A 25,045-nucleotide genomic window follows, 5' to 3' on the forward strand; every position below is an offset into this window, starting at 1 on the left:
AGTTTTTAATCAAATACTAGATGGCGACTCTTAAATAACCAATCAAGGAAACATAATGAAAAATTGCCGAATCACCGTGAAAAATCACCAAATCACCGTGCGGGGACGTGCAACACTGAGGATTGCCCTTCATCAGGACAGTTGCGCACTCCAAGCTTTTTCTCATTTAAAGATATCATGAAGGGGAATAAGGATGATCAATGTGGTATCATGGTAAAGAATTTCAACTTAAAAACCTGGTTCCATTCTTTTATTTATAAACCAGAGGCTGATACGAAGAAATCATTTTTTCTGTTAGTAAATGTCTCTGAGACAACAAAAACTCTCTCTTTTAACTTCTTTCGGTTCCAAACATGAGACATAAATCTTGAAGTGGTATTCCTTTGGAAGATGATTGAAAATCCCATCTGTGCCAAATGATCAATACCAAAGCACATCAGTCAGAAAAAAAATCAATCTCCAAACACTGCTTTCAGGCATCCAATATACAAGAGCTTGCAGGCACAAATGGAGTTAACAAATATCTTCTGCATATTTCAAGTGGGGATTTGCCTAATTGTAAGATGAGTGATGATTTCAATTTAACCTAGACAGTGATGCTCTAATTGATTTTACAGTACACGAGAAAAGTGTGCATTGTTAAAATTACATACAATGTCACCCTAAAATATTATAAAGACATTTAATGTACTAAAAGAAAGAAGTTCTTCCAAAATTAAGAAATATTATAAACTTCAATGTGAGCTCAAAGTTCACATTTTCAACTAGGAACTGTGATATCACCTCCATTTGCGTGCATGCCAAGAGTTCGCAGCTCCAGCAAAGAAATCTCAAGACCTGCCAGTGATCTCTTGGGAGATAGAAATTCTTGAGACACGAATTTCATTGAAGGTCGAGATTTTGGATTCGAATGTAAGCAAGAGAATGCCAGAGTTGCAATAATACATATATTCTGTATGACAATTTCATCTGTCGGAGGTGACAAACGAGGATCTAACACTTCTTTCAGTGTAATAGCCCGAGCAGATGATGATAGGATATCTCCTGGATGCCTTCCCATCAACGTTTCTAGCGCCACTGCTCCAAAGCTATAGACATCACATTTCTCTGTCACCACCATAGTATAAGCCAGCTCTGTCCATAAACAAAATGAAATTAAAAAAATATATATAAGAGAGAGTTTGCTTTAATGTTGGTGTGCATGACATGAGTGATACACGTATATAAAGAAGAAATATTTGACCTGGGGCAATGTATCCATAGGTACCAGCAAGTACAGTATGGTTGGACGAATCTGGATCGAGAAGTCTAGCCACGCCAAAATCAGCAACAAAAGACTTGGATACTGAATTCAACAGAACATTGCTGCTTGATATGTCTCGATGAACAATTGGTGGGTTGCAATCATGATGCAAGTAAGATAATGCGTGAGCAATGTCTTTGATGATGTGTGCTCTTTTCATCCACTTCAGTTCCACGGCTCCAACATCATTTCTCAAGGCACAAAACAAGCTTCCCTTTTCCATGTACTCGTAAACAAGAAACATGCAGCGCTGGTGTAAACAGAATCCATAAAGCTTTACAATGCTCCTGTGACGTATTTGTGTGAGCAGTTCCACCTCATTTTTTAAACTCTTGTCAAAAGCCGGCTCCTCTGCCTCTCGACGATGAAGTTTCTTCAAGGCAACTAATTTCCCACTTGGAAGTTGTGCTCGGTAGACATTCCCATAACCACCGGTTCCGATACAATATCTGAGGTCAAAGTTCTCGGTCGCTGCAATGATGTCTTCGTATGCAATCCTCCCATCATAATTCCATATGGAAAACAAGTCTCCATTCTTTAATGATGTTGGCTCAGGTTGGGTAGCCTTGCATCGAGACAGATAACAACATCCGAGACACAAGAGACAAAGTGAAATGGCAGTGATAGGAAGAAATATCTTGATGGAATGAATCATTCTGTTGGTTTTTGAAGGTAACGAACAGTTTGAGAAATCAGGGTGTAAATATCTGTTGCCCTCAAATGCAGTAGCTTTAAAAGTTGCAGAATCGTTGGTAATATGCCCATGAAGAAGTAAATCACATGTGAAATAAAAATCAAAGGGTGGTTTCAAATTCAAGGGAACAGGGCCTGAGAGATTATTGTAACTAAAATTCGCTTTTTGTAAAGAGGTCAAATTATATAGATTGTAGGGTATCTCTTCACTTAAATTATTGCAGCTCAAATCTAGCAAGGTCAAATTATTACAATTCTTCAAAGATGAAGAGATGGGTCCATTCATTTGGTTTCGAGAAAGGTTTAGTTTTCTTAAACTGCCCATTATAGTAGGAATCGAGCCACTGATATTGTTTGAATACAGATATAATTCTTCCAACTTTGTCAAGTTCTGTATTTCCAAAGGGATGGATCCGTTGATTTGGTTGTCATAGAGGGATAGAAATCTCAAACTGGTTAAACGGCCCATTGTAGTAGGAATCGAACCACTGATATTGTTTGAATACAGATATAATTCTTCCAACTTTGTCAAGTTCTGTATTTCTAAAGGGATGGATCCGTTGATTTGGTTGTGAGAGAGATATAGAGTTGTCAAGTTTCTTAAATTGCCTAATGAAAAAGGAATCAAACCAGTGATCTTGTTGCCATCAAGATTTAAATATTGTAGATTCGTCAAATTTCCTATTTCTAAGGGGATGGGTCCATTGATTTGGTTACTGGAAATATCTACAAAAATCAAATTGGATAAAAAGCCCGAAGTTGAAGGAATTGAACCACCTAGGATATTAGAGCCAAGAACTAAATATTCTAGATTCGTCAAATTTCCTATTTTCAAAGGAATGGATCCTTGGATATGGTTCTCACAAAGAAATAGAGAAATCAAGTTGGGTAAAAGACCCATCGTTGAAGGAATTGAACCAACTAGGATATTAGAGCAAAGATTTAAATCTTCAAGGTTCGTCAAATTTCCTATTTCCAAAGGAATGGATCCATTGATTGCGTTGCGAGAAAGGACCAAAGACCTCAACTTGGCTAAACTACCCATTGTTCGAGGGATTGGACCATTAAGTGTATTATAACTCACGTCCAAAATCTCTAGATTTTTCATGTTCCCTATTTCTCTAGGGAGGGCACCTTCGAGACTATTATGATCCATAAATAAATGCCTTAGATTTTCCAAATGACAAAGTGCCGAAGGGATTGGGCCGCTGAAGATGTTATCAGACAAGCTCAAAGTAACAAGATTTTTAAGATTGCCTAGTTCTGGAGGGATGGAATTGGTTAAATTATTGGAAGAAAAATCAAGCTCAACTAATCGGCTGAGATTTCCAAGTGAAGACGGTAACTCACCTGCTAGATTATTTGAGGACAGGTTGAGGTATCTGAGTTGTGGAAGGATAGAAATTTGAGGCGGGATGCTCCCACTGAGCTCATGGTTGGCCAGGTGGAGACGGACAAGGTTTGAGAAGCAAGAAAAGTTCATCTTTCCAAACTTATTTCCCACCTTGAGGAACTCTGGAGGTGGGGAAATCTTAGTGATGCTTCCAGCCCCATCACAAACTATGCCAGTCCAGTTGCAACGATGTGAGGTGAGGTTGCTGTAGTCACTCCACCATCCACTCTCAACCAAAGCCTTGCCTTCTGATGCTAGCAAGGCCGAGTCATCAAGTGCAGCCACAAGACCAGTACTAGATACAAAAATACTGGACAAGAAAATTGAGGTGCTTAAAATTGCAAGAAGTTTTGGCTCATAATCAATGGATGCCATGTTTGCGTGTAATGCTTGCCTTCAATGATAATGCTAAGTTTATGAATGAAGTGCATGGCTTTTTCATGGACTCGTTCCAAGTCAAGATCGTCTGTGTTTCATGTGTACTTTTCTTTCTGTCTTTTGAAACCACAGATGATCCATGGGTCCATGCGTTCACTGCAGGACTTTTAATTCTATCAATTCCAATAACTAAGGCAAAGGAGAAAAAGGTTCACCAATCACCAATAGTATCATTTGGAAATTAAGAAGGGCAGTCAGTTAATCTATTCTCCCTGACTTTCATGGAAAGAGATCGAGCAGAAAATAATCCAAATACATGTTTTATGATCCTCTTGTCATTAATTTGTGGATTTCATTCTTAGTCTATCCTTATTCCATCTCTTTTAAGGTCTCTTTTTTTTTTTTTTTGCCTATCAAAAGTATTTTTAAAATAATTTTGCAATTTTTTTCTTTTTTTCAAATTAATATTTTTTTTTTGTGTTTAGATCATTTTAATGTGTTGGTATCAAAAATAATTTTTAAAAAATATAAAAAAATTATTTTAATGCATTTCTGAGCAAAACACACTTTGAAAAATAATCACTACCACACTCTCAAACAACCCCTTGGACCCTTACTTTCATAAATAGAGTAGACTAGATCATTGTCCGCACTATGTTGCACGTCAGATTAATTTTTTTAATGCAAAAAATATCTAGGTGTTATTAACGTGTTTTCTAGTTGAAAAAAATTAAAACATGTAAGGGTTAACTTGATATGACCCGGTTAACTTAACAGATCCAAAGACAACCTGAAAAACTGTTAAAAATATTGTTTTACTAAAAAAATTTAAGATGGCAAGTTTTAAAAAAAATATTGAGTTGAAAATATTTTGGATCAACTCGGGTCAACTTGTCAAATTCTCAATCCGAATCATAAGACCGGAACAACCACATAGAAAGCAAATCAAAACCAAATATAAAACTCAATTCCCAATTAAATCAATGTTAAAAGATAAAATTAAAAAAAAATCAATAAAAAAAGAGACCAAAAAACAAACAACTAAAGTCAACTTGTGTTAACCTGTCAAAACTACAACTCGTGTCATATGACTGAGATAACTCTATATAAAACAAATCAAAACAAATTATGAAGTTCAATTTTCGATCAATCCAATGTTGAAGGATGAAATTGAAAAAAAAAACAATTAAAAAGATTGAGTCAACTCAAGTTAACCAGTCAGACTCGTAACCTATGTAATAAGATCGAGATAACCTCATAGAAAGTAAAAACAAATATGAAGCTTAATCTCAAATCAACCCAATATTGAAGGATAAATTAAGGAAAAAAAAATTAAACTAAACAAATGACAAACAAACCTGAGTTGACCTACGACTCGAGATAAGAAATCTCAATTTTTAGGGATAAAATTAAAAAAATAAAAACAAAAAAGACCTAAGTCAACTCGGGTTAACTCATCAAACTATGACCCTGGTAATGAGACCGGGATAACTTTATAAAAAGCAAGACCAAAACAAAAATATGAAGCCTTATTCCAAATCAATCAAATGCTAAAGAATAAAATTGAAAAAAAAATAAAAAATGACAAAAAAAAATAACCCGAGTTAAATTGTCAAACTCGTGATCCGGGTCAAGAAATCAAAATAACCTTATAGAAAGTAAACAAAAAAATAACATGAGTCATAGAAGCAAATCAAAACAAATTATAAAGCTCAATATTCAATAAACCTATTGTTGAAGGTTGAAATTGAAGAAAAAAAATTCAATCTAAAAACAGGACACAATAAAACAACCTTAGTCTACACGGGTTAACCTGCAAAACACGTGACCCAAGTCATAAGATCGAGATAAGCTCATAGAAAACAAGCTAAAATAAATCATGAAGTCTAATTCATAATCAATTCAATGCTGAAAGATAAAATTATAAAAATATCAATTAAAAAAAACATGAAAAAAAACTCGAGTCAAATGGGTTAACCCACCAAACTCGTAACTCGAGTCATGAAATCGTGATAACCTCATAAAAAATAAACTAAAATAAATCATTAAGCATAATTCTCAATCAACACAATGTTGAAGGATGAGATTGAAAAAACATATCTATTAAAAAAAACTCAAATGAACAATGTTGAAGGATGACATAGATTATGAGACTAGGCTAACCTCGTATAAAGCAAACATAATAAATTATGAACCCCAAGCTCCAATAAATTAAATGTTGAAGTATGAAATTGGGGAGAAACATAGATTTGAAAAAAAAAAAACACTATTAAAATGAATAGTGTTTTGTAAGGTGATATACAATAAAATCATCACCTCTTTTAGTTTATAATACTAGTTATTTGACATGCACTTCTCTGCGGGTCAGATAATTTCTTTGGAAGAAAAAACATATGCAAGCTTTTCAAATGTGTTTTTGTACAAAAAGAAATCTAATTGTAAATCAAAAGACATATACATGCATTTAATTAAATAAATCGAGAATTATCTCTGCTGATAAATGAAAAAAAAATATTAACGTGTCTATTCTATTTGCCTAGCTGCAAGTTGATTATTGTTTTTTTCTAACGTAAATGAATTAATGTGTGAATGTTATTAACGTGTTTTTTGACGACGAGTAAAAAATATAATTTTGAAATAAAAGGTTAAAGCTTACATATAATAAAACATAATGAAGATTATATGTGTTAGTAAAGAAATGTAAAATCTCAAGCTTATTTTTAATGTAATATAAAAATAGAACAATGTTGCAATTGTTATATTGAAATATCATTTTCTTAGTCTTTATATAATAATTTTTTAAGAAAATAAATTACAAAAGAATAAAGATAAGAACAAAAAAATAGTATAAATTAAAATTAAAATTAATAATATTACAATGTTTGTGGATTCTGGTAATTTTAGAGTCAGGTTGTTGTTTATTTTTGGATTTTAAAAGTATTTAAAAAAATAATTGTTTTATTTTATTTTATTGTTTTAAATTATTTTTATTATTATTTTAGATTTTTTTATGTATTGAGTTAAAAATAAATTTTTTAAAATATATATATTATTTAAATATATTTTTAAATAAAAAATACTTTAAAAATAATTATAGGAAAATAAAAAATGGATCGTTAGTGATATTACCATCCAATCGTGTACGATTCTTGCAAGAATTTGAAATCCCGCGCTGGTATAAAAAGACTCAATAGCTGCTTGGGATTTGTTTCCAGCCCGATCACAAACTATGCCAAGCCACATGCAACGAAATGAGATGAGGTTTCTGTTGACACTCCACCATCCACTCTCAACCAAAGCCTTTCCTTCTGATGCTAGCAAGGCTGAGTCAAGTGCAGCCACAGATACAAAAATACAGGACAAGAAAAATGAGATGCTTAAAATTGCAAGAAGTTTTGGCTCATAATCAATGGACGCCATGTTTGTGTCTAATGCTTCCCTTCAATGATAATGCTAAGTTTATGAATGAAGTGCATGGTTTTTTCATGAACTCATTCCAAGTCAAGTTCCTCTGGTCTTTCACGTGTACCTTTCTCGCGTTGTGATTAAGAAAAAGGCTTACAAATCACCAATAGTGGATTTTGGAAATTAAGATGGCCAATCAGTTAATTGTATTCTCTCTGATTTTCATGGAAAGAGACCGAGTAGAAAAATAATGCTAATACATAGTAGTATTCTGATCATCGTACGTGCCATTAATTTTTGGATTTGATTCGTAGTCAATCCGTATTGCCCCCGTCTTGTAGATGAAGTTGAAATAGTGAAAACATTATCAAACATGCATGCTCTTCGAGGCTCTTGCTCAGTTCAATATGAGATCAAAGTTGATATTTTCAGCAAGGAACCATGATCTCTCCTACATTTATGTGCATGCTAAGATTTCGCAGCTTCAGCAAAGAAATCTCAAGACCTGCCACAATGATCTCTTACGAGATAAAATTCTTGAGACATGAATTTCATTGAAGGTCAAGATTTAATTTGGATTCGAAAGTAAGCAAGAAAATGCCAGAGTTGCAATGATACATATATTTTGTATGACAATTTTTTGTGTTAGAGGTGACAAACGAGGATCTAACACTTCTTTTAGTGTAATAACCTGAGCATATGATGATAGGAATCTCCCGGATGCCTTCCCATCAATGTCTATTGAGAAGAAATAGTTTTAAGTGGGGCAATGTATCCATAGGTACCAGCAAGTACGGTATGCTTCGACGAATCAGGATCGAGAAGTCTAGCCACACCAAGATCAGCAACAAAAGACTTGGATTCTGAATTCAACAGAACAATATTGTTTGATATGTCTCGATGAACAATTGGTGGGTTGCAATCATGATGCAAGTAAGTTAATGCGTGAGCAATGTTTTCATCTACTTCAATTCCACAGCTTCAACATCATTTCTCAAGGCACAAAACAAGCCTCCCTTTTCCATGTACCGGTAAACAGAAAACATGCAACGCTGGTGAAAACAGGATCCATAAAGCTTTCAAATTGCACATCATAGTATAGGAACCGAACCATGGACATTATTTGAACTGAGATCTAATGTTTTCAAATTTTCCATGTTCCCTATTTCATAAAGGATGGATCCGTTGATTTGATTGGAAGAAAGGTCAAGATATCTCAAACTGGTTAAACTGCCTACTCTGGAATGAATGGAACCGCTGATATTGTTTGAATCGGGATCTATGGCTTCCAAATTTGTCAAGTTCCATATTTCCAAAGGGATGGATCCGTTGATTTGATTGGAATAGGGGTTTAGATATCTCAAAATGGTTATACCAAGGTTGTTAATTCCATTTTGTTCTGTCCGGAATGACTAGTATTCTTGTTCCAGCTTAAAAAACAAAATAAACCGAAATAAATTTCATCTCAATCAGAATCTCGGCCTGTTTTGGAAATCTCAGCCGGAATGTTCTGGTTTCGTTTTGGCTGGAACATTCCGGTTCCATTCCGGCCAAATAGTGTTTTTTTTTTTTTTGCTTTTTTTTTAAAAAAAAACTCTCTAATTTTACGGTATCAATTGCATCTTTTAATCCGACTGATGAATCGGGTTAAAATTTTACGAGGAATCTCTTTGCATATTATTTAATCTCAGGTTAAACTTTTAGGGTAATGAGAGTTTAAAAAGGTCTTGCAAGACTGCTGATGATATTTTTATAATTTTATTCAAATTTGTAATTTTGTTCAAAAAGGTTATTTTATTGTTTTTTTTTAGATTGAATTTTTACTACTTTCATCATTCAATAATGGGTTTACTTGTAATTGAGATTCATAACTTATTTTGGTTTGTTTTATTTAGGGTTATCATGGTCTCATTATCGAGGTCACGAATTTGAAAGGTTAACCTGAATCGATCCAATATATTCTCGTCTTAATATTTTTTAAGAAAAAATATGTAATCTTGAATTTGTTTTAGTCAAACTATATTTTTACCAATCGTTCAGACTATCTTCAAACCCATTTAGTTGATCGAGTCATATTGATTCAACTCCCTTTTTTTTTACTTGTGTTTAAAATTTGAAAAGCATAATTTCAAGTTAGTTTATCTTTCAATTTGAATTGAAATTATGTTTGTTGAATTAATATTTTGAATTATACATACACACATATAAACAGTACAATCCCGAAACGGCATGTTGAAATGCTTTGAAAGCGAAACATGTCATTTCAATTGAAAAAACAAAATGTAAACCGGAACGGAATTGAGAACCTTGAGTTAAACTGCCTACTGTGATATGAATGGAACCACTGATATTGTTTGAACTGAGATCTAATGCTTTCAAATTTGCCAAGCTCCATATTTTCAAAGGGATGGATCCGTTGATTTGGTTATAAGAGAGATATAGAAATGCCAAGTTTCTTAAATTGTCTAATGAAAAAGGAATCGAACCAGTGATGTAGAGAAAGTCCATACAAATTCTTCGAATTCCCAATTTCTGAAGGGATCGAACCTGTAATCTTGAAAGATTGATATAGTTGTGGTGTAGAGAAAGTCCAAAACTGGTGTTTATTGTCTAGCTTACACTGTTAAGCAATTCATAGCACCAAAAATTAAGAACTGAAGAAATGCAATGCCAACTGTCATGGTGAAGCAGCGTCAAATAAAATGGAACTTGAACAATGTGAGTTGATGGGTGAAAAATAGAACATGAAATTTCACCATCATTGGTTTCTCGTACTTCTCAGTTTGTTTTTATTGGTCTCAACAATCTGTCACCCTAAAGAACAGGCATTCTATTTTTTATCACGAACAGTGGCATTTGAAAACTAAGAAGGCCAGGCAGTCAATCCATCCTTTCATGGAAAGAGACCGTGTAGAAAATAATTGCTCGCGTCTTGTAGGCGATGTTTGCGTCTAATGCTTGCCTGCGAAATTTATGAAAGAATTAAGTGCATGGCTTTTTCATGGACTCATTCCCGTCTTGTAGGCCCTTTGTTTCATAGAGTAGATAATCCGGTTGCTTCCAAGACACGCAATTGGCAAACTTTCCTTGAAGTAGTTGAGTCGAGACTGACAGTGTTTTGGTTTAATGTCCTGGAAAAATATCCAGCATGCCTATGGTAATAAGAAGGAGGCCCCACCCTACCTACATACACAACCCTCCACACACACACACACATACTACGACCCTAACTCCATGAATCTTCCCAAGACTACACAGTGCACCCCACCCCGTATTTCTTAATTTAACTCATAAAATCAAAAATTAAAATTAAAAGCCCAAAACTTTACCCAACACCTCTACCCTCTATCTATATATATTCTCAAATCATACCTCTAGTTCTAGTCAACAAAAACACCTCATCCCTCTCTGTCTCTGTCTCGCTTGCTCCTCTCTCTTCACAACAACAACAACAACAAAAAAGAAATGGATGGAAGCTGCGTAGATGAGAGCACAACTAGTAGTACTGATAACTCCATATCCATCACACCAACCTCCCTCACTCCTCCACCTCCAGCTACCACAACAAAATCACCACCTGAGTCACTTTGCCGTGTTGGGAGCGGCAATAGTGTGATTCCATAAGAAAACACAATTAATGTCAGTATCGGTATGTGGTCCATTAACTCGATGATTTTGGAAGGACCATCTTTCTTGGAATATTGATGATACTCTTTTTAGTGACTTTTCTTTGCATATGACCACCGCAATTTGATAGGTGGGGCAGTAAAAACTCCAGCACAAGCACCGTGGCCCTCTAGTAATATCAGAAAATACTTTTGTTTAAATTTCCAAAATCTATTGCATTTGATGAGCACCATGCCCATACATGAACTTCTTTGGGGAAAATAAAATAAAGAAGCAGGAATGATGTGGGGCAGTAAACTCAACGTGAAGAAAACAATACGAGCACCGTAACCTATATCTAGCATTCCAAAATACAGAAGGATTGATCTTTTTTCTTTTCACCATAAAAAGCCGAATCAACTTCAACATTCCTTTATTATTCCGGGAATAGCTATTTACTTACTACGTTATAGATAAAATAGATTCACCAAAAAATCATCTAATCGGAGCCAAATCCAACATGCAAAACCCAATAAGAGTCCAGAACTTTCCAATATGGAAAAGGCCCAGCTAACGAGCCCATAATCTCATTCAGACACGGCCTAGTAGCCGAGCTCATCTGGATAATAGAAATATCCAAGGAAGCGCGTGGTCAAAACCCTTAAGGAAGGTCACGCGCCTCCAAAACCGGTGTTTACTGCCTAGCTTACATTGTTAAACAACTCGTAGCACCAAAAATTAAAAATGAAGAAAGGGAATGCCAACAGTCATAGTGAAGCAGGCAGCTTCAAATAAAATGCAATTTGAGCAATGTGAGTTGATGGAATGCCAAGAATCATTGTTTTCTCAAACTACTCAGTTTTTATTGGTCTCAAGAATTTGCCACTCAAAAGAACAAGCATTCTATCTTTTATCTGGATGCTCCCCAAACAAAGTTTTTTTACTTCAGCAAAATAAAAATGACGCAAGGCCATGATGAATAACTTTACAACAATGCAGCATTTCAACACAATCTATACAGCACAAACAAAAATTGGCAACCGTAAAAAAAAATGGAGAGAGAGAGAGGGAGGGGAAAACCAGATTGCTGCTAGAAAGAACTCCAATTGCCAGAACTCTTTTTGGTAGTTTGATCTTCAGATGAAACCTTAAAGGGGGCACTGGAGCCAAATGGATCTCCATCATCAAATGAAGAGAATGCACGACTGTGGCCAAAATCTTTGGAACTGTTTATGGAGTCGAACCTTGTAAGCTCTTCTCGTGGTGAAAAGCCCCCTTCATTCATGCTGAAAGAATCAAATCTCGAGTAATTGTCAAAATGGTCCCCTGCTTCGCTGAACCTTGGAGAGTTGCCAAATCTTGACATTGGAGAACCTGCAACAGATTCTTCAAAAAATATACTCTTTTTCTGGAAATTATTCGTTGTTGCCGTGGATTCTGTTCTGATTGGCTTTAGACCAAAATCATCAGATCCAAAGAAATCTCTCTCGTTCTCAGAAGAGTCCTGCTAGATGACACAACCAAATAATTGAGGGCAATGTGAAGAGATATCTCAGACTTTATGAAGAAATAATTGAGGGCACTGTGAAGAGATAACTTAATTTCAAATTAAATAACTATTAAATGATAAAATTAAAAAAAATTAATTAAAAAAATTAAAAAATAAATAATTTGTGTTAATTCTTATTAACCTGTCAAACCTATCATCTGGATCATATGATAGAAATAACTCTATATAAAATAAATCAAAATAAATTATGAAGTTCAATTCTCGATCAATCCAATATTAAAGGATGAAATTAAAAAAAATCAATTAAAAAAATTGAGTTAATTCAGGTTAACCAGCCAGACTCGTGACCTATGTAATAAGACCGAGATAACCTCATAGAAAGCAAAAACAAATATGAAGTTTAATCCCCAGTCAACCAAATATTGAAGGATAAAATTAAGAAAAAAAATTAAACTAAAAAAATGGCAAACAAACCTGAGTTAACCTGCGACTCGAGATAAGAAATCTCATTATTTAGGGATGAAATTAAAAAAAATAAAAACAAAAAAAACCTTAGTCAACCTGGGTTAACTTGCCAAATTGTGACCTTGATAATGAAACCATGATAATTTTATAGAAAGCAAGACCAAAAAAAATATGAAGTCTGATTTCAAATCAAACAAATATTAAAGGATAAAATAAAAAGAAAATAAAAAATGACAAAAAAATGACTTGAGTTAAACTGTCAAACTCGTGATCCGGATCAAGAAATCAGGATAACCTTATAGAAAGTAAATAAAAAAATAACATGAGTCATAGAAAATAAATCAAAATAAATTATGAAATTTGATTTTCAATAAACCCATTGCTGAAAGTTGAAATTGAAGAGAGAAAAAATCAATCTAAAAACTGGATATAATAAAACGACCTCAGTCTACACGGGTAACCTGTAAAACACGTGATCCAAGTCATAAGACTGGAATCAACTCATAGAAAACAAATCAGAATAAATCATGAAGCTTAATTCATAATCAACTTAATGCTGAAAGATGAAATTGGAAAAATATCAATTAATAAATACAAAAAAAACTCGAGTCAACTAGGTTAACCAGCCAAACTCGCAACTTGAGTCATGAAATTGAGATAACCTCATAAAAAACAAACCAAAAAAAATCATGAAGCACAATTCTCAATCAACACAATGTTGAAGGATGAGATTGAAAAAAAAATATCAATTAAAAAAAAAACTCGAATCAACCGAGTTAACCCGCCAAACCTTTGACATAGATTATAAGACTAGACCCATGTATAAAGCAAATCAAAATAAATTACGAAGCTCAATCTCCAAGAAACTAAATGTTAAAGTATGAAATTAGAAAAAACATAAGTTTGAAAAAAAAAAAGGGGGAAAGCACTATTAGAATGAATAGTGTTTTGTGAGGTGACGTATAGTAAAATCATCGCTTCTTTTAGTTTATACTACTAGTTATTTGACATGCACTTCTCTACGGGTTAGATAATTTTTTTTGAAGAAAAAACATATGCAAGCTTTTCAAATGTGTTTTTGTACAAAAATAAATCTAATTGTAAATCGAAAGGCATATACATGCATTTAATTAAATAAATCGAGAATCATCTCTTCAGATAAATACAGGAAAAAATGTTAACGTGTCTATTATATTTGTCCAGCTGCAAGTTGATTTTTTTTTTTCTAACGTAAATGAATTAATGTGTTTTTTGACGGCGAGTAAACAATATAATTGTGAAATAAAAAGTCAAAACTTACATATAATAAAATTCAGTGAAGATCATATGAGTTGGTAAAGAAATGCAAGATCTCAAGCTTATTTTTAATGCAGTATAAAAATGAAACAATGTGACAATTACTATATTGAAACATCATTTTTTTAGTCTTTATATAATAATATTTCAAGAAAACAAATTACAAAAGAATAAAGATAAGAACAAAAAAGTAGTATAAATTAAAATTAATAATATTACAATGTTTGTGTATTCTCGTAATTTTAGACCTAGTTTGTTGTTTATTTTTTAGTTTTAAAAGCATTTAAAAAAATAATTATTTTATTTTATGTTTTTGCTTTAAATTATTTTTTTATGATTTTAGATTTTTTTGATGAGCTATGTTAAAAATAAAATTTTAAAAATACAAAAAAAATTATTTAAATATATTTTCAAATAAAAAATAATTATAGTAAAATAAAAAATGGATTGTTAGTGATATTACCCTCCAGTCCTGTACGATTCTTGCAAGAATTAGAAATACCGCGCTGGTATAAAAAGACTTAGCCAATAGCTGCTTGGGCTTCGTTTCGTATACATGTTTGTATAGTTTGTTTTTGTTTAGGTTCAATTGAAGGCCTCGAACAAGAAAGAAACTGATGCGGGGCTGTAATCATTAAAGAAAATTATTGAATATATATACAGCCATGGGATAATTAATAAAATCCTAAATAAATATATTATCCTTGCATTCTAATATAATTGCAGAATTGCATCGGCGACTTGTCAATTGTCACCAAGATAATTAATGGGTATATATATAGAGCTTTCATGCAGGTGAATATGAACTGTCATATAATCATTTGTTATAATTACACCATGTAAAACATTTAGCATATACGATCTATGGAAAAATATGATGCTCCAAATAATTTTTTTTTCCTGGCTTGTCTAAGAGCATCAGGACAGTTGCAACTTTAAAAATTGGTTTCAATCTTTTATAAATCAGATGCTGATACGAAGAAATCATGTGCTCATAATCGGATACTATGATATATTTTCTCTGTTAGTAAATGTCTCTGAGACTGAAAATAATCTATAGCTAGGCATCCTGTACAGCTACGCACAATGTTGTGTATTACTACTAGATAGATATGGTGGAGGGAGGACATCTCAATTCACCATTCTTTGAAGTCAAAGCTTGGTTCCAAACATGAGACGTAAATCTTCCTTTGGAGTGGAAGATGATTGAAAATTCCGTCTGTGCCCAATGATAAATAATAAGGTGCTTGATTCAGAAAAAAAAAAAGAGCAAAACATGTTGCTCAGATAGTGACAGGAGTCAGAACAGACTGTAGAGAGTAGATCCAAACACTGCTTTCAGGCATCTATTATACAAGAGCTTGCAGGGACAAATTAATGGAGTTAACAAATATCTTCTGCATATTTCAAGTGTGGATTTGCCTAATTATAAGATGAGTGATGATTTCAATTTAACCTAGACGTACAGAGAGGTAGACTTAATATGATGCTCATGTATATTGATACTATCATGCAAAAGAAAAGTGTGCATTATTAAAATTACAAAGACATGTAGTGTGCTAAAACAAAACAAAAGAACAAACAGTTCATCCAAATTTAAGAAATACTATAAACGCATGCTCTTGGAGGCTCTCGTTGAAGTTCCATGTGAGCTCGAAGTTGACTTTTGTAGGGAATTCCGACCGGTGATGTTCTGATATTTGCCCATTGGAGGCTAAGCACACTGACACAATATTTAACGTGGTTCGGCAAACCGCCTACATCCACGGGAGAAGCCATTTGATTATATAGGGAGAGAACAAGATTTACAACAATAGAGGAGGAGGAATCATCCCCTCTTTGGCAACTCTCAACCTCACTCTATTTCTCTCTTTTCAGTGCTGCAATGGCAGCTACTGCTGGCTGCCTTGGCAGCCCACTCTCTCCTACATTTCTCACATCTTTGGCTCTACACACTCTCTCATTTTGCTCTCTAATGTATGCCTCTATTTATAGGCATCCATGACAGCTCCTCCAGCTCTTTTGTCAACAATGGTGGCCACCAACTCCAGCCCATCTTCAACAATGGTGGCTGCCAACCTTTGACATTCCGGAAGGGCTGCTGCATTTGTCAATGGACGGTGCCGTCCATTAATGGTTGCTGCACATTAATGGCAACCAACCCAACAATCACCCCCCTTTGCCATTTATGTGGGCAATTGTCCTCTTGCTTTTTCAGCACATGCTTGCATTCTGCAGCTCTTCCAAGCTTACAATTTTGAGAGCGTCTTTGGCCAAGTTTCCAGGTACTTGCCAAACCTTTCAATCACCAGAGTCATCCAAGCACCCCTTTGCTCACTCCAAAGGATCACTTCAACCAGATGGTTTGTCATATCTCATCTGAAGAGTGTTTAACGCTTGTCTCTGGAACAACATCCCCCTTCAAGCATATCAACCATGCTTGGCCCGGAATGATTTATCAAGCCTTACACCAAGGCTTACAACACCCCCTCAAACGGATATTTCCAAGTGCGACAGTCATTGAGTATTTTAATGTGATCACAAGCTCACCACTCTTCCAAGAGTCTACTCATCCCGGAGTTGCGTCTGCTCTTTGTTCCTCCCTAGGAACCACGCCTTACTTTTCCGTGAGTCTTCCGCTCTTAGTCTCAAGAGTCCAGGTGGCTCTCCCTTTTAACCATGGGGACAGCCCATTAAAGGTTGATTCATCTCTATCTTCATACTCTGAGTATTATAATGTCATTACTGAGCTCACCACCTTGACAAGAGTCAACTTGTTCCCGGAACCTGCGCATGCCCTCTGCTCCTTCATAGCAGTCGCGTCTTAATGCTCCACAAGCCATCCACTTATTGTCCAAGGCAAATGTCTTCTAGCTCATTGATCTTTAGCATGGGGGCAATATCCATGAAAATCAATCCTGCATTTGTCTCCATACTCATCATAGCCTCTTTATTGGCTATACATTTGTCCACTTATATCCAGCCATCATATCGGCTTTGGGGCGTTCTGAAATTGAGCTCCTATCATGGCCCTCACACCTTCTCCTGAGGTGTCTCCACCTGTCTTCATGAGATGGTCTAAACTTGGACTCATATCATGGTCCTCACACCTTCTGTCTGAGGTGTCTCCGCCTGTCGTCATGAGACGGTCTGAACTTGGACTCATATCATGGTCCTCACACCTTCTCCTGAGGTGTCTCCGCCTGTCGTCATGAGACGGTCTGAACATGGACTCATATCATGGTCCCCACACCTTTTATCTGAGGTGTCTTCGCCTGTCGTCATGAGACGGTCTGAACTTGGACTCATATCATGGTCCTCACACCTTCCATCCGAGGTGTCTCCGCCTGTCGTCATGAGACGGTCTGAACTTGGACTCATGTCATGGTCCTCACACCTTCCATCCGAGGTGTCTCTGCTCGTCGTCATGCGGTGGTTTCTACTTGGGCTAGTTTCATGGCCCACACACCTTCTGCCTGAGGTGTCTCCGCTCATCGTCATGTGGCGGTTTGTACTTGGGCTCGTTTTATGGCCCACACACCTTCTGCCTGAGGTGTCTCCGTCCGTCATGAAGCGGTCACATCCTCCTTCATCGGGGATGTCTCCAGTGGCTCTAAGATTCTCTACCACCATGTGGACTTGGGAGAGATCATTGTCACTGATCACATAGAAAGAGAGAGTTGTGGTGCACTCTTCGCAATCTCATTTTCTATGTTTGGAGCTTCTATGCCTTTCTGCTTGATAGCTCCTCCCACACCAACTCTCTTTGGTGTCTTCGCCTTTCATCGGCGGTCGCACCCCCTTAATAAGTGCTTCTGCAACAGCTCATCTTTCCATCCTTGCATGCATTGGAAAGGTCCTCGCTTGTTGCCTTTATCAAGAGCACAAGAGACTTCCTGTTGTACAACTTTTCACACAGTCTCTGCTCTGAGCTTCATCTGGGAACTCTTCTTCTCCTTGCATCTGTTGTCTCATTACAGTACCTCGTTGGATCCTTCGGGTACTCCTGCACAATCTCCGTGTGCTCTCGTGCAATTTCGGTTCTCCAGATTTCTCCCTATTCTTTGCTTTTATGTTTGACAGCAGCTCATCCTGTCACAACATTTATCCAAGTCAAAATAGGGTGCCAATCTTTATCTCTTTGTGTATTTCTCTTCCATTATCAGGGTCTTCATCAATTCTCCCTTCGAGAAATTACAGTCACCGAATCTAACTTCTTTGGAGAAATCACCACTCCATCAGATCCTTGAACATACAGAACCCAACTGTTCCTTTGTGCCGTCATCTTGCTAGTCTTCAACAGTTTCATTACAAACTGTTACATATATAAAAATAGTACTGTGTGGATGATCCTTCAACTAAGCAAGTTCCCAGGAAAGATTTGGAGGGGTCACACTGGTCCAGCTTAAAACCCAATCTCCTAGACAGAACTTCTTAGAACGTATCTATCCACCATACTGCCTTTTCGTATATACAACCATTTGCTAGCTTTGTTGCGGCTTTCCTTTACAAGTGATCTGGGGTATCCCGGTTTTATACCTGATTTCTCAACATCTGGCGAGACTACCAGTTCTTAGATTCGTCAAGATTGGTCTTCATCAATTTCCACTCTTCACCTCAAATTATCCACATGATCAGGTGTCCAGAGTATCCCAATTTTGCCTTCCCTCAAGGCAATTAAAATTTCTCCCCACTTAGCAGTTCAGCACATGTAATTGGGTAAACATGTGCGATTCTTCTTCTTCATCTCCATCGACCACCACGATGACCTTCAGATGCCTCCTGATCGGGCAATCTCTCTTAATACTTCACCATCATCATTTCTAGTCTCAATCTCAACGATCGGACCGTACCATTGCATCCAGAATGATCAAATTAGCTGAAAACAAGTCTGAAATCATCCAAATCGCATTTCAGACGGCTAAGATTTGATCAAAACAATTCTGGCCTGATAAACGGCTCAGATTCAATCTCAGATCCGGTTGCACGTAGGATCCGCTACGCTGGATCCTATCCCTCGGCTCGCGGCTCGGCTCCCACTCAGCTCGGCTCCAACTGGCTCGGCTCAACTCAGCTCGGCTCGCGGCTGATGACGTGGCAGGTGGTCCCACTGTGCTGACGTGGCAGCTGACTGGGCGCTGACATGGCATGCCTACTGTGCATGCTGACATCACACTTACATCAGGCTGATGTCATCCCTGGCATGCCTACTGTGCATGCTGACATCACAATTATGTCATGCTGACGTAATTAATATCCGGGTCAGCCATGTGAGTCGGGTCAACTGGTATTCGGGTCGGGTCAGCCCATCCGGGCGAAAAAGACGCGTGGCACGCGTAGGGCGCGTAGGCAGACGCCTTACCGGAGAGTGATGGAGAGTGCGGCCATGTCCGACGTCCGATTTTGACGCCGTTTTCACCAGTGGCTTCGTCTCGTCCTCCTCTACACAGTGGTATGGTCAAAACACAATTTTGACAACTTTCATTTTTTAGCAAAAATCAAACACCACTTCAAACCATATGCTCTGATACCAATTGTAGGGAATTCTGACCGGTGATGTTCTGATATTTGCCCATTGGAGGCTAAGCACACTGACACAATATTTAACGTGGTTCGGCAAACCGCCTACATCCACGGGAGAAGCCATTTGATTATATAGGGAGAGAACAAGATTTACAACAATAGAGGAGGAGGAATCATCCCCTCTTTGGCAACTCTCAACCTCACTCTATTTCTCTCTTTTCAGTGTTGCAATGGTAGCTACTGCTGGCTGCCTTGGCAGCCCACTCTCTCCTACATTTCTCACATCTTTGGCTCTACACACTCTCTCATTTTGCTCTCTAATGTATGCCTCTATTTATAGGCATCCATGACAGCTCCTCCAGCTCTTTTGTCAACAATGGTGGCCACCAACTCCAGCCCATCTTCAACAATGGTGGCTGCCAACCTTTGACATTCCGGAAGGGCTGCTGCATTTGTCAATGGACGGTGCCGTCCATTAATGGTTGCTGCACATTAATGGCAACCAATCCAACAACTTTTTCAGCGAGGAACTGTGATCTCACCAACATTTGTGTGCATGTCAAGATTTCGCAGCTCCAACAAAGAAATCTCGAGACCTCCCAATAATCTCTTGGGAGATAGAAATTCTTGAGACACGAATTTCATTGAAGGTCGATTTTTTGGATTTGAATGTAAGCAAGAAAATATCAGACTTGCAATGGTACATATATTCTGTATGACAATCTCATTTGTTGGAGGTGGCAAACGAGGATCTAACACTTCTTTCAGTGTAATAGCCTGAGCAGATGATGATAGGATATCTCCCGGATGCCTTCCCATCAAAGTTTCAAGCGCCACAACTCCGAAGCTGTACACATCACATTTCTCTGTCACCACCATAGTATAAGCCAACTCTGTCCATATACAAAACGAAATTAAAAAATATATATAAAAAAAAAAAACAGAGAGTTTGCTTTAGTTATGCAGTGCATGAGTGGTAAATATGTATGTTAAGAAGAAATATTTTTACCTGGGGCAATGTATCCATAGGTACCAGCAAGTACAGTATGGTTGGACGAATCCGGATCTAGAAGTCTAGCCACACCAAAATCAGCAACAAAAGACTTGGATTCTGAATTCAACAGAACATTGCTGCTTGATATGTCTCGATGAACAATTGGTGGGTTGCACTCATGATGCAAGTAAGATAATGCGTGAGCAATGTCTTCGATGATGTGTGCTCTTTTCATCCACTTCAATTCCACAGCTCCAACATCATTTCTCAAGGCACAAAACAAGCTTCCCTTTTCCATGTACTCGTAAACAAGAAACATGCAGCGCTGGTGCAAACAGAATCCATAAAGCTTTACAATGCTCCTGTGACGTATTTGTGTGAGCAGTTCCACCTCATTTTTGAAACTCTTGTCAAAAGCCGGCTCCTCTGCCTCTCGACGATGAAGTTTCTTCAAGGCAACTAATTTCCCACTTGGAAGTTGCGCTCGGTAGACGCTCCCATAACCACCGGTTCCGATACAATATCTAAGGTCAAAGTTCTCCGTCGCTGCAATGATGTCTTCGTATGCAATCCTCCCATCATAATTCCATATGGAAAACAAGTCTCCATTCTTTGATGATGTTGTCTCAGGTTCGGTAGCCTTGCATCGAGACAGATAACATCCGAGACACAAGAGACAAAGTGAAATGGTGGTGATAGGAAGAAATATTTTGATGGAATGAATTATTCTGGAGTCTTTTGAAGGCAACAAGTAGGTTTTTGAAGGTGGGGGGTAAATAGATGGACAACGTGAGAAATCAGGGTGTAAATCTTTGTTGCCCTCAAATGCAGTAGCTTTTAAAGTTGCAGAATCATTGTTAATTTGCCCATGAACAAAATCACATGTGAAATGAAAATTAAAGGGCGGTGGCAAAGGCAAGGAAACAGAGCCTGAGAGATTATTGTAACTAAAATTCACATATTGTAAAGAGTCCAAATCATATAGTTCGGAGGGTATCTCTTCACTTAAATTATTGAAGCTCAAATCTAGGTAGGCCAAATTATTACAATACTTCAAAGATGAAGGGATGGATCCGTTGATTTGGTTGTGAGAAAGGTATAGAGTTGTCAAGTTTGTTAAATTGCCTAACAAAAAAGGAATCAAACCGGTAATTTGGTTGTAGGAAAGATCTAGAAGAATCAAATTGGATAAAAGGCTCAAAGTTGAAGGAATCGAACCACTGGTACTGTTTGAACTCAAATATAATTCTTCCAAATTTGTCAAGTTCTGTATTTTCAAAGGGATGGATCCGTTGATTTGGTTGTGAGAGAGGTCTAGTATTATCAAGCTTGTTAAATTGTCTAACAAAAAAGGAATCAAACCGGTGATTTGGTTGTTGGAAAGATCTAGAAAAGTCAAATTCGATAAAAGGCCCAAAGTTGAAGGAATCGAACCACTGATACTGTTTGAACTCAAATATAATTCTTTCAAATTTGTCAAGTTTTGTGTTTCTAAAGGGGTGGATCCGTTGATTTGGTTGTGAGAGAGGTCTAGTATTATCAAGCTTGTTAAATTGCCTAACAAAAAAGGAATCAAACCGGTGATTTGGTTGTCGGAAAGATCTAGAGAAATCAAATTGGATAAAAGGCCCAACGTTGAAGGAATCGAACCACTGATACTGTTTGAACTCAAATATAATTCTTTCAAATTTGTCAAGTTCTGTATTTCTAAAGGGATGGATCCATTAATTTGGTTGTGAGAGAGGTCTAGCATTGTCAAGCTTTTTAAATTGCCTAATGAAAAAGGAATGAAACCAGTGATCTTGTTGCCACCGAGATGTAAATATTGTAGATTCGTCAAATTTCCTATTTTTAAAGGGATAGGTCCATTGATTTGGTTGCCCAAAAGATCTACAAAATTCAAATTGGATAAAAGGCCCAGAGTTGAAGGAATTGAACCACCTAGGATATTAGAGGAAAGATCTAAATATTCAAGGTTCGTCAAATTTCTTATTTCGAAAGGTATGGATCCATTGATTTTGTTCACATGAAAGATCAAAGACCTCAACTTGGCTAACCTACCCAATGTCCGAGGGATTGGACCATTAAGTGTATTATAACTCACGTCCAAAATCTCTAGATTTCTCATGTTCCCTATTTCTCTAGGGAGGGCACCTTCGAGTCTATTATGATCCATAAATAAATGCGTTAGATTGTCCAAATGACAAAGTGCCGAGTGGATTGGGCCGCTGAAGCTGTTATAAGACAAGCTCAAAGTAACAAGACTTTTAAGATTGCCTAGTTCTGGAGGGATGGAATTGATGAAATTATTGGAAGAAAAATCAAGCTCAACTAATCGGCTGAGATTTCCAAGTGAAGACGGTAACTCACCTGCTAGATAATTTGAGGACAGGTTGAGGTATCTGAGTTGTGGGAGGATAGAAATTTGATGCGGGATGCTCCCACTGAGCTCATGGTTGGCCAGGTGGAGACGGACAAGGTTTGAGAAGCAAGAAAAGTTCATCTTTCCAAACTTATTTCCCACCTTGAGGAACTCTGGAGGTGGGGAAATCTCAGTGATGCTTCCAGCCCGATCACAGACTATGCCAGTCCACTTGCAACGATGTGAGGTGAGGTTGCTGTAGTCACTCCACCATCCACTCTCAAGCAAAGCCTTGCCTTCTGATGCTAGCAAGGCTGAGTCATCAAGTGCAGCCACAAGACCAGTACTAGATACAAAAATACAGGACAAGAAAAATGAGATGCTTAAAACTGCAAGAAGTTTTGGCTCATAATCAATGGACGCCATGTTTGTGTCTAATGCTTCCCTTCAATGATAATGCTAAATTTATTAATGAAGTCCATGGCATTCCCATGGACTCGTTCCAAGTCTTTCACGCGTTGTGATTAAGAAAAAGGCTTACAAATCACCAATAGTGGATTTTGGGAATTAAGAAGGCCAATCAGTTAATTCTATTCTCCCTGATTTTCATGGAAAGAGACCGAGTAGAAAAATAATGCTAATACATAGTAGTATTCTGATCATCGTACGTGCCATTAATTTTTGGATTTGATTCGTAGTCAATCCGTATTGCCCATGTCATTCGTAGTCAATCCTTATTGGTCTCAACAATCTTTCACTCAAAAGAACAGGCATTCTATTTTTTATCACGAACAGTGGCATTTGAAAACTAAGAAGGCCAGGCAGTCAATCCATCCTTCCATGGAAAGAGACCGTGTAGAAAATAATTCCTCGCGTCTTGTAGGCCATGTTTGCGTCTAATGCTTGCCTGCGAAATTTATGAATGAATTAAGTGCATGGCTTTTTCATGGACTCATTCCACGTCTTGTAGGCCCTTTGTTTCATAAATAGAGTGGATAATCAGGTTGCTTCCAAGAACATGCAATTGGCAAACTTTCCTTGAAGTAGTTGAGTCGAGACTGACAGTGTTGGGAGAGCACCCTACCAGACATGGTTTAATGTCCTGGAAAAATATCAGCCACATTAGCATGCCTATGGTAATAAGAAGAAGGCCCATTTCTGTTTCTATAAGAAAACACAATTAATGTCAGTGACGTATGTGGTCCATTAACTCGATGATTATGGAAGTACCATCTTTTTTGGAATATTGATGATGCTCTTTTTTTAGTGACTTTTCTTTGCATATGACCACTGCAATTTGATAGGTGGGGCAGTAAAAACTCCAGCACAAGCACCGTAGCCCTCTAGTAATATCAGAAAATACTTTTGTTTAAATTTCCAAAATCTATTGCATTTGATGAGCACCATGCCCATATATAAACTTCTTCGGGGAAAATAAAATAAAGAAGCAGGAATGATGTGGGGCAGTAAACTCAAGTGAAGAAAACAATACGAGCACCGTACCTATATCTAGCATTCCAAAATACAGAAGGAATGATCTTTTTTCTTTTCCCCATAAAAAGCCGAATCAACTTCAATCAACTTCAACATTCCTTTATTATTCCGGGAATAGCTATTTACTTACTACGTTATAGATAAAATAGATTCACCAAAAAATCATCAAATCGGAGCCAAAGCCAACATGCAAAACCCAATAAGAGTCCAGAACTTGCCAATATGGAAAAGGCCCAGCTAACGAGCCCATAATCTCATTCAGACACAGCCTCGTAGCCTAGCTCATCTGGATAATAGAAATATCCAAGGAAGCGCGTGGTCAAAACCCTTAAGGAAGGTCACGCGCCTCCAAAACCGGTGTTTACTGCCTAGCTTACATTGTTAAACAACTCGTAGCGCCAAAAATTAAAAAATGAAGAAAGGGAATGCCAACAGTCATAGTGAAGCAGGCACCTTCAAATAAAATGCAATTTGAGCAATGTGAGTTGATGGAATGCCAAGAGTCATTGTTTTCTCAAACTACTCTGTTTTTATTGGTCTCAAGAATTTGCCACTCAAAAGAACAAGCATTCTATCTTTGATCTGGATGCTCCCCAAACATAAGTTTTTTTACCTCAGCAAAA

At 36.9% G+C, this 25,045-nt stretch overlaps 1 protein-coding gene across 2 annotated transcripts; it reads right to left on the bottom strand.

Annotated features, from left to right (window-relative positions):
- Positions 1-225: 225 nt before the first annotated feature.
- Positions 226-23,444, bottom strand: LOC7472672 (probable leucine-rich repeat receptor-like protein kinase At1g35710). 2 transcript variants are annotated; one of them, XM_052450630.1, is made up of 3 exons: positions 23,091-23,442; positions 1,244-3,500; positions 226-1,134 (listed from the first exon to the last, which is right to left on the bottom strand). In XM_052450630.1, exons 1-3 carry the CDS (start codon positions 23,352-23,354, stop codon positions 761-763), a joined length of 2,895 nt encoding a protein of 964 aa, XP_052306590.1. In that variant the 5' UTR covers positions 23,355-23,442; the 3' UTR covers positions 226-760. The 2 variants fall into 2 exon arrangements, with proteins under 2 accessions (XP_052306590.1, XP_002302421.2); XM_002302385.4 differs by lacking the exons at positions 226-1,134; positions 1,244-3,500 and adding an exon at positions 19,652-20,465 and having other exon boundaries at positions 20,582-23,444.
- Positions 23,445-25,045: the final 1,601 nt, after the last annotated feature.

This window comes from Populus trichocarpa, chromosome 2 (genome assembly GCF_000002775.5).
Source record: "Populus trichocarpa isolate Nisqually-1 chromosome 2, P.trichocarpa_v4.1, whole genome shotgun sequence".
NCBI classification, from domain to species: domain Eukaryota; kingdom Viridiplantae; phylum Streptophyta; class Magnoliopsida; order Malpighiales; family Salicaceae; genus Populus; species Populus trichocarpa.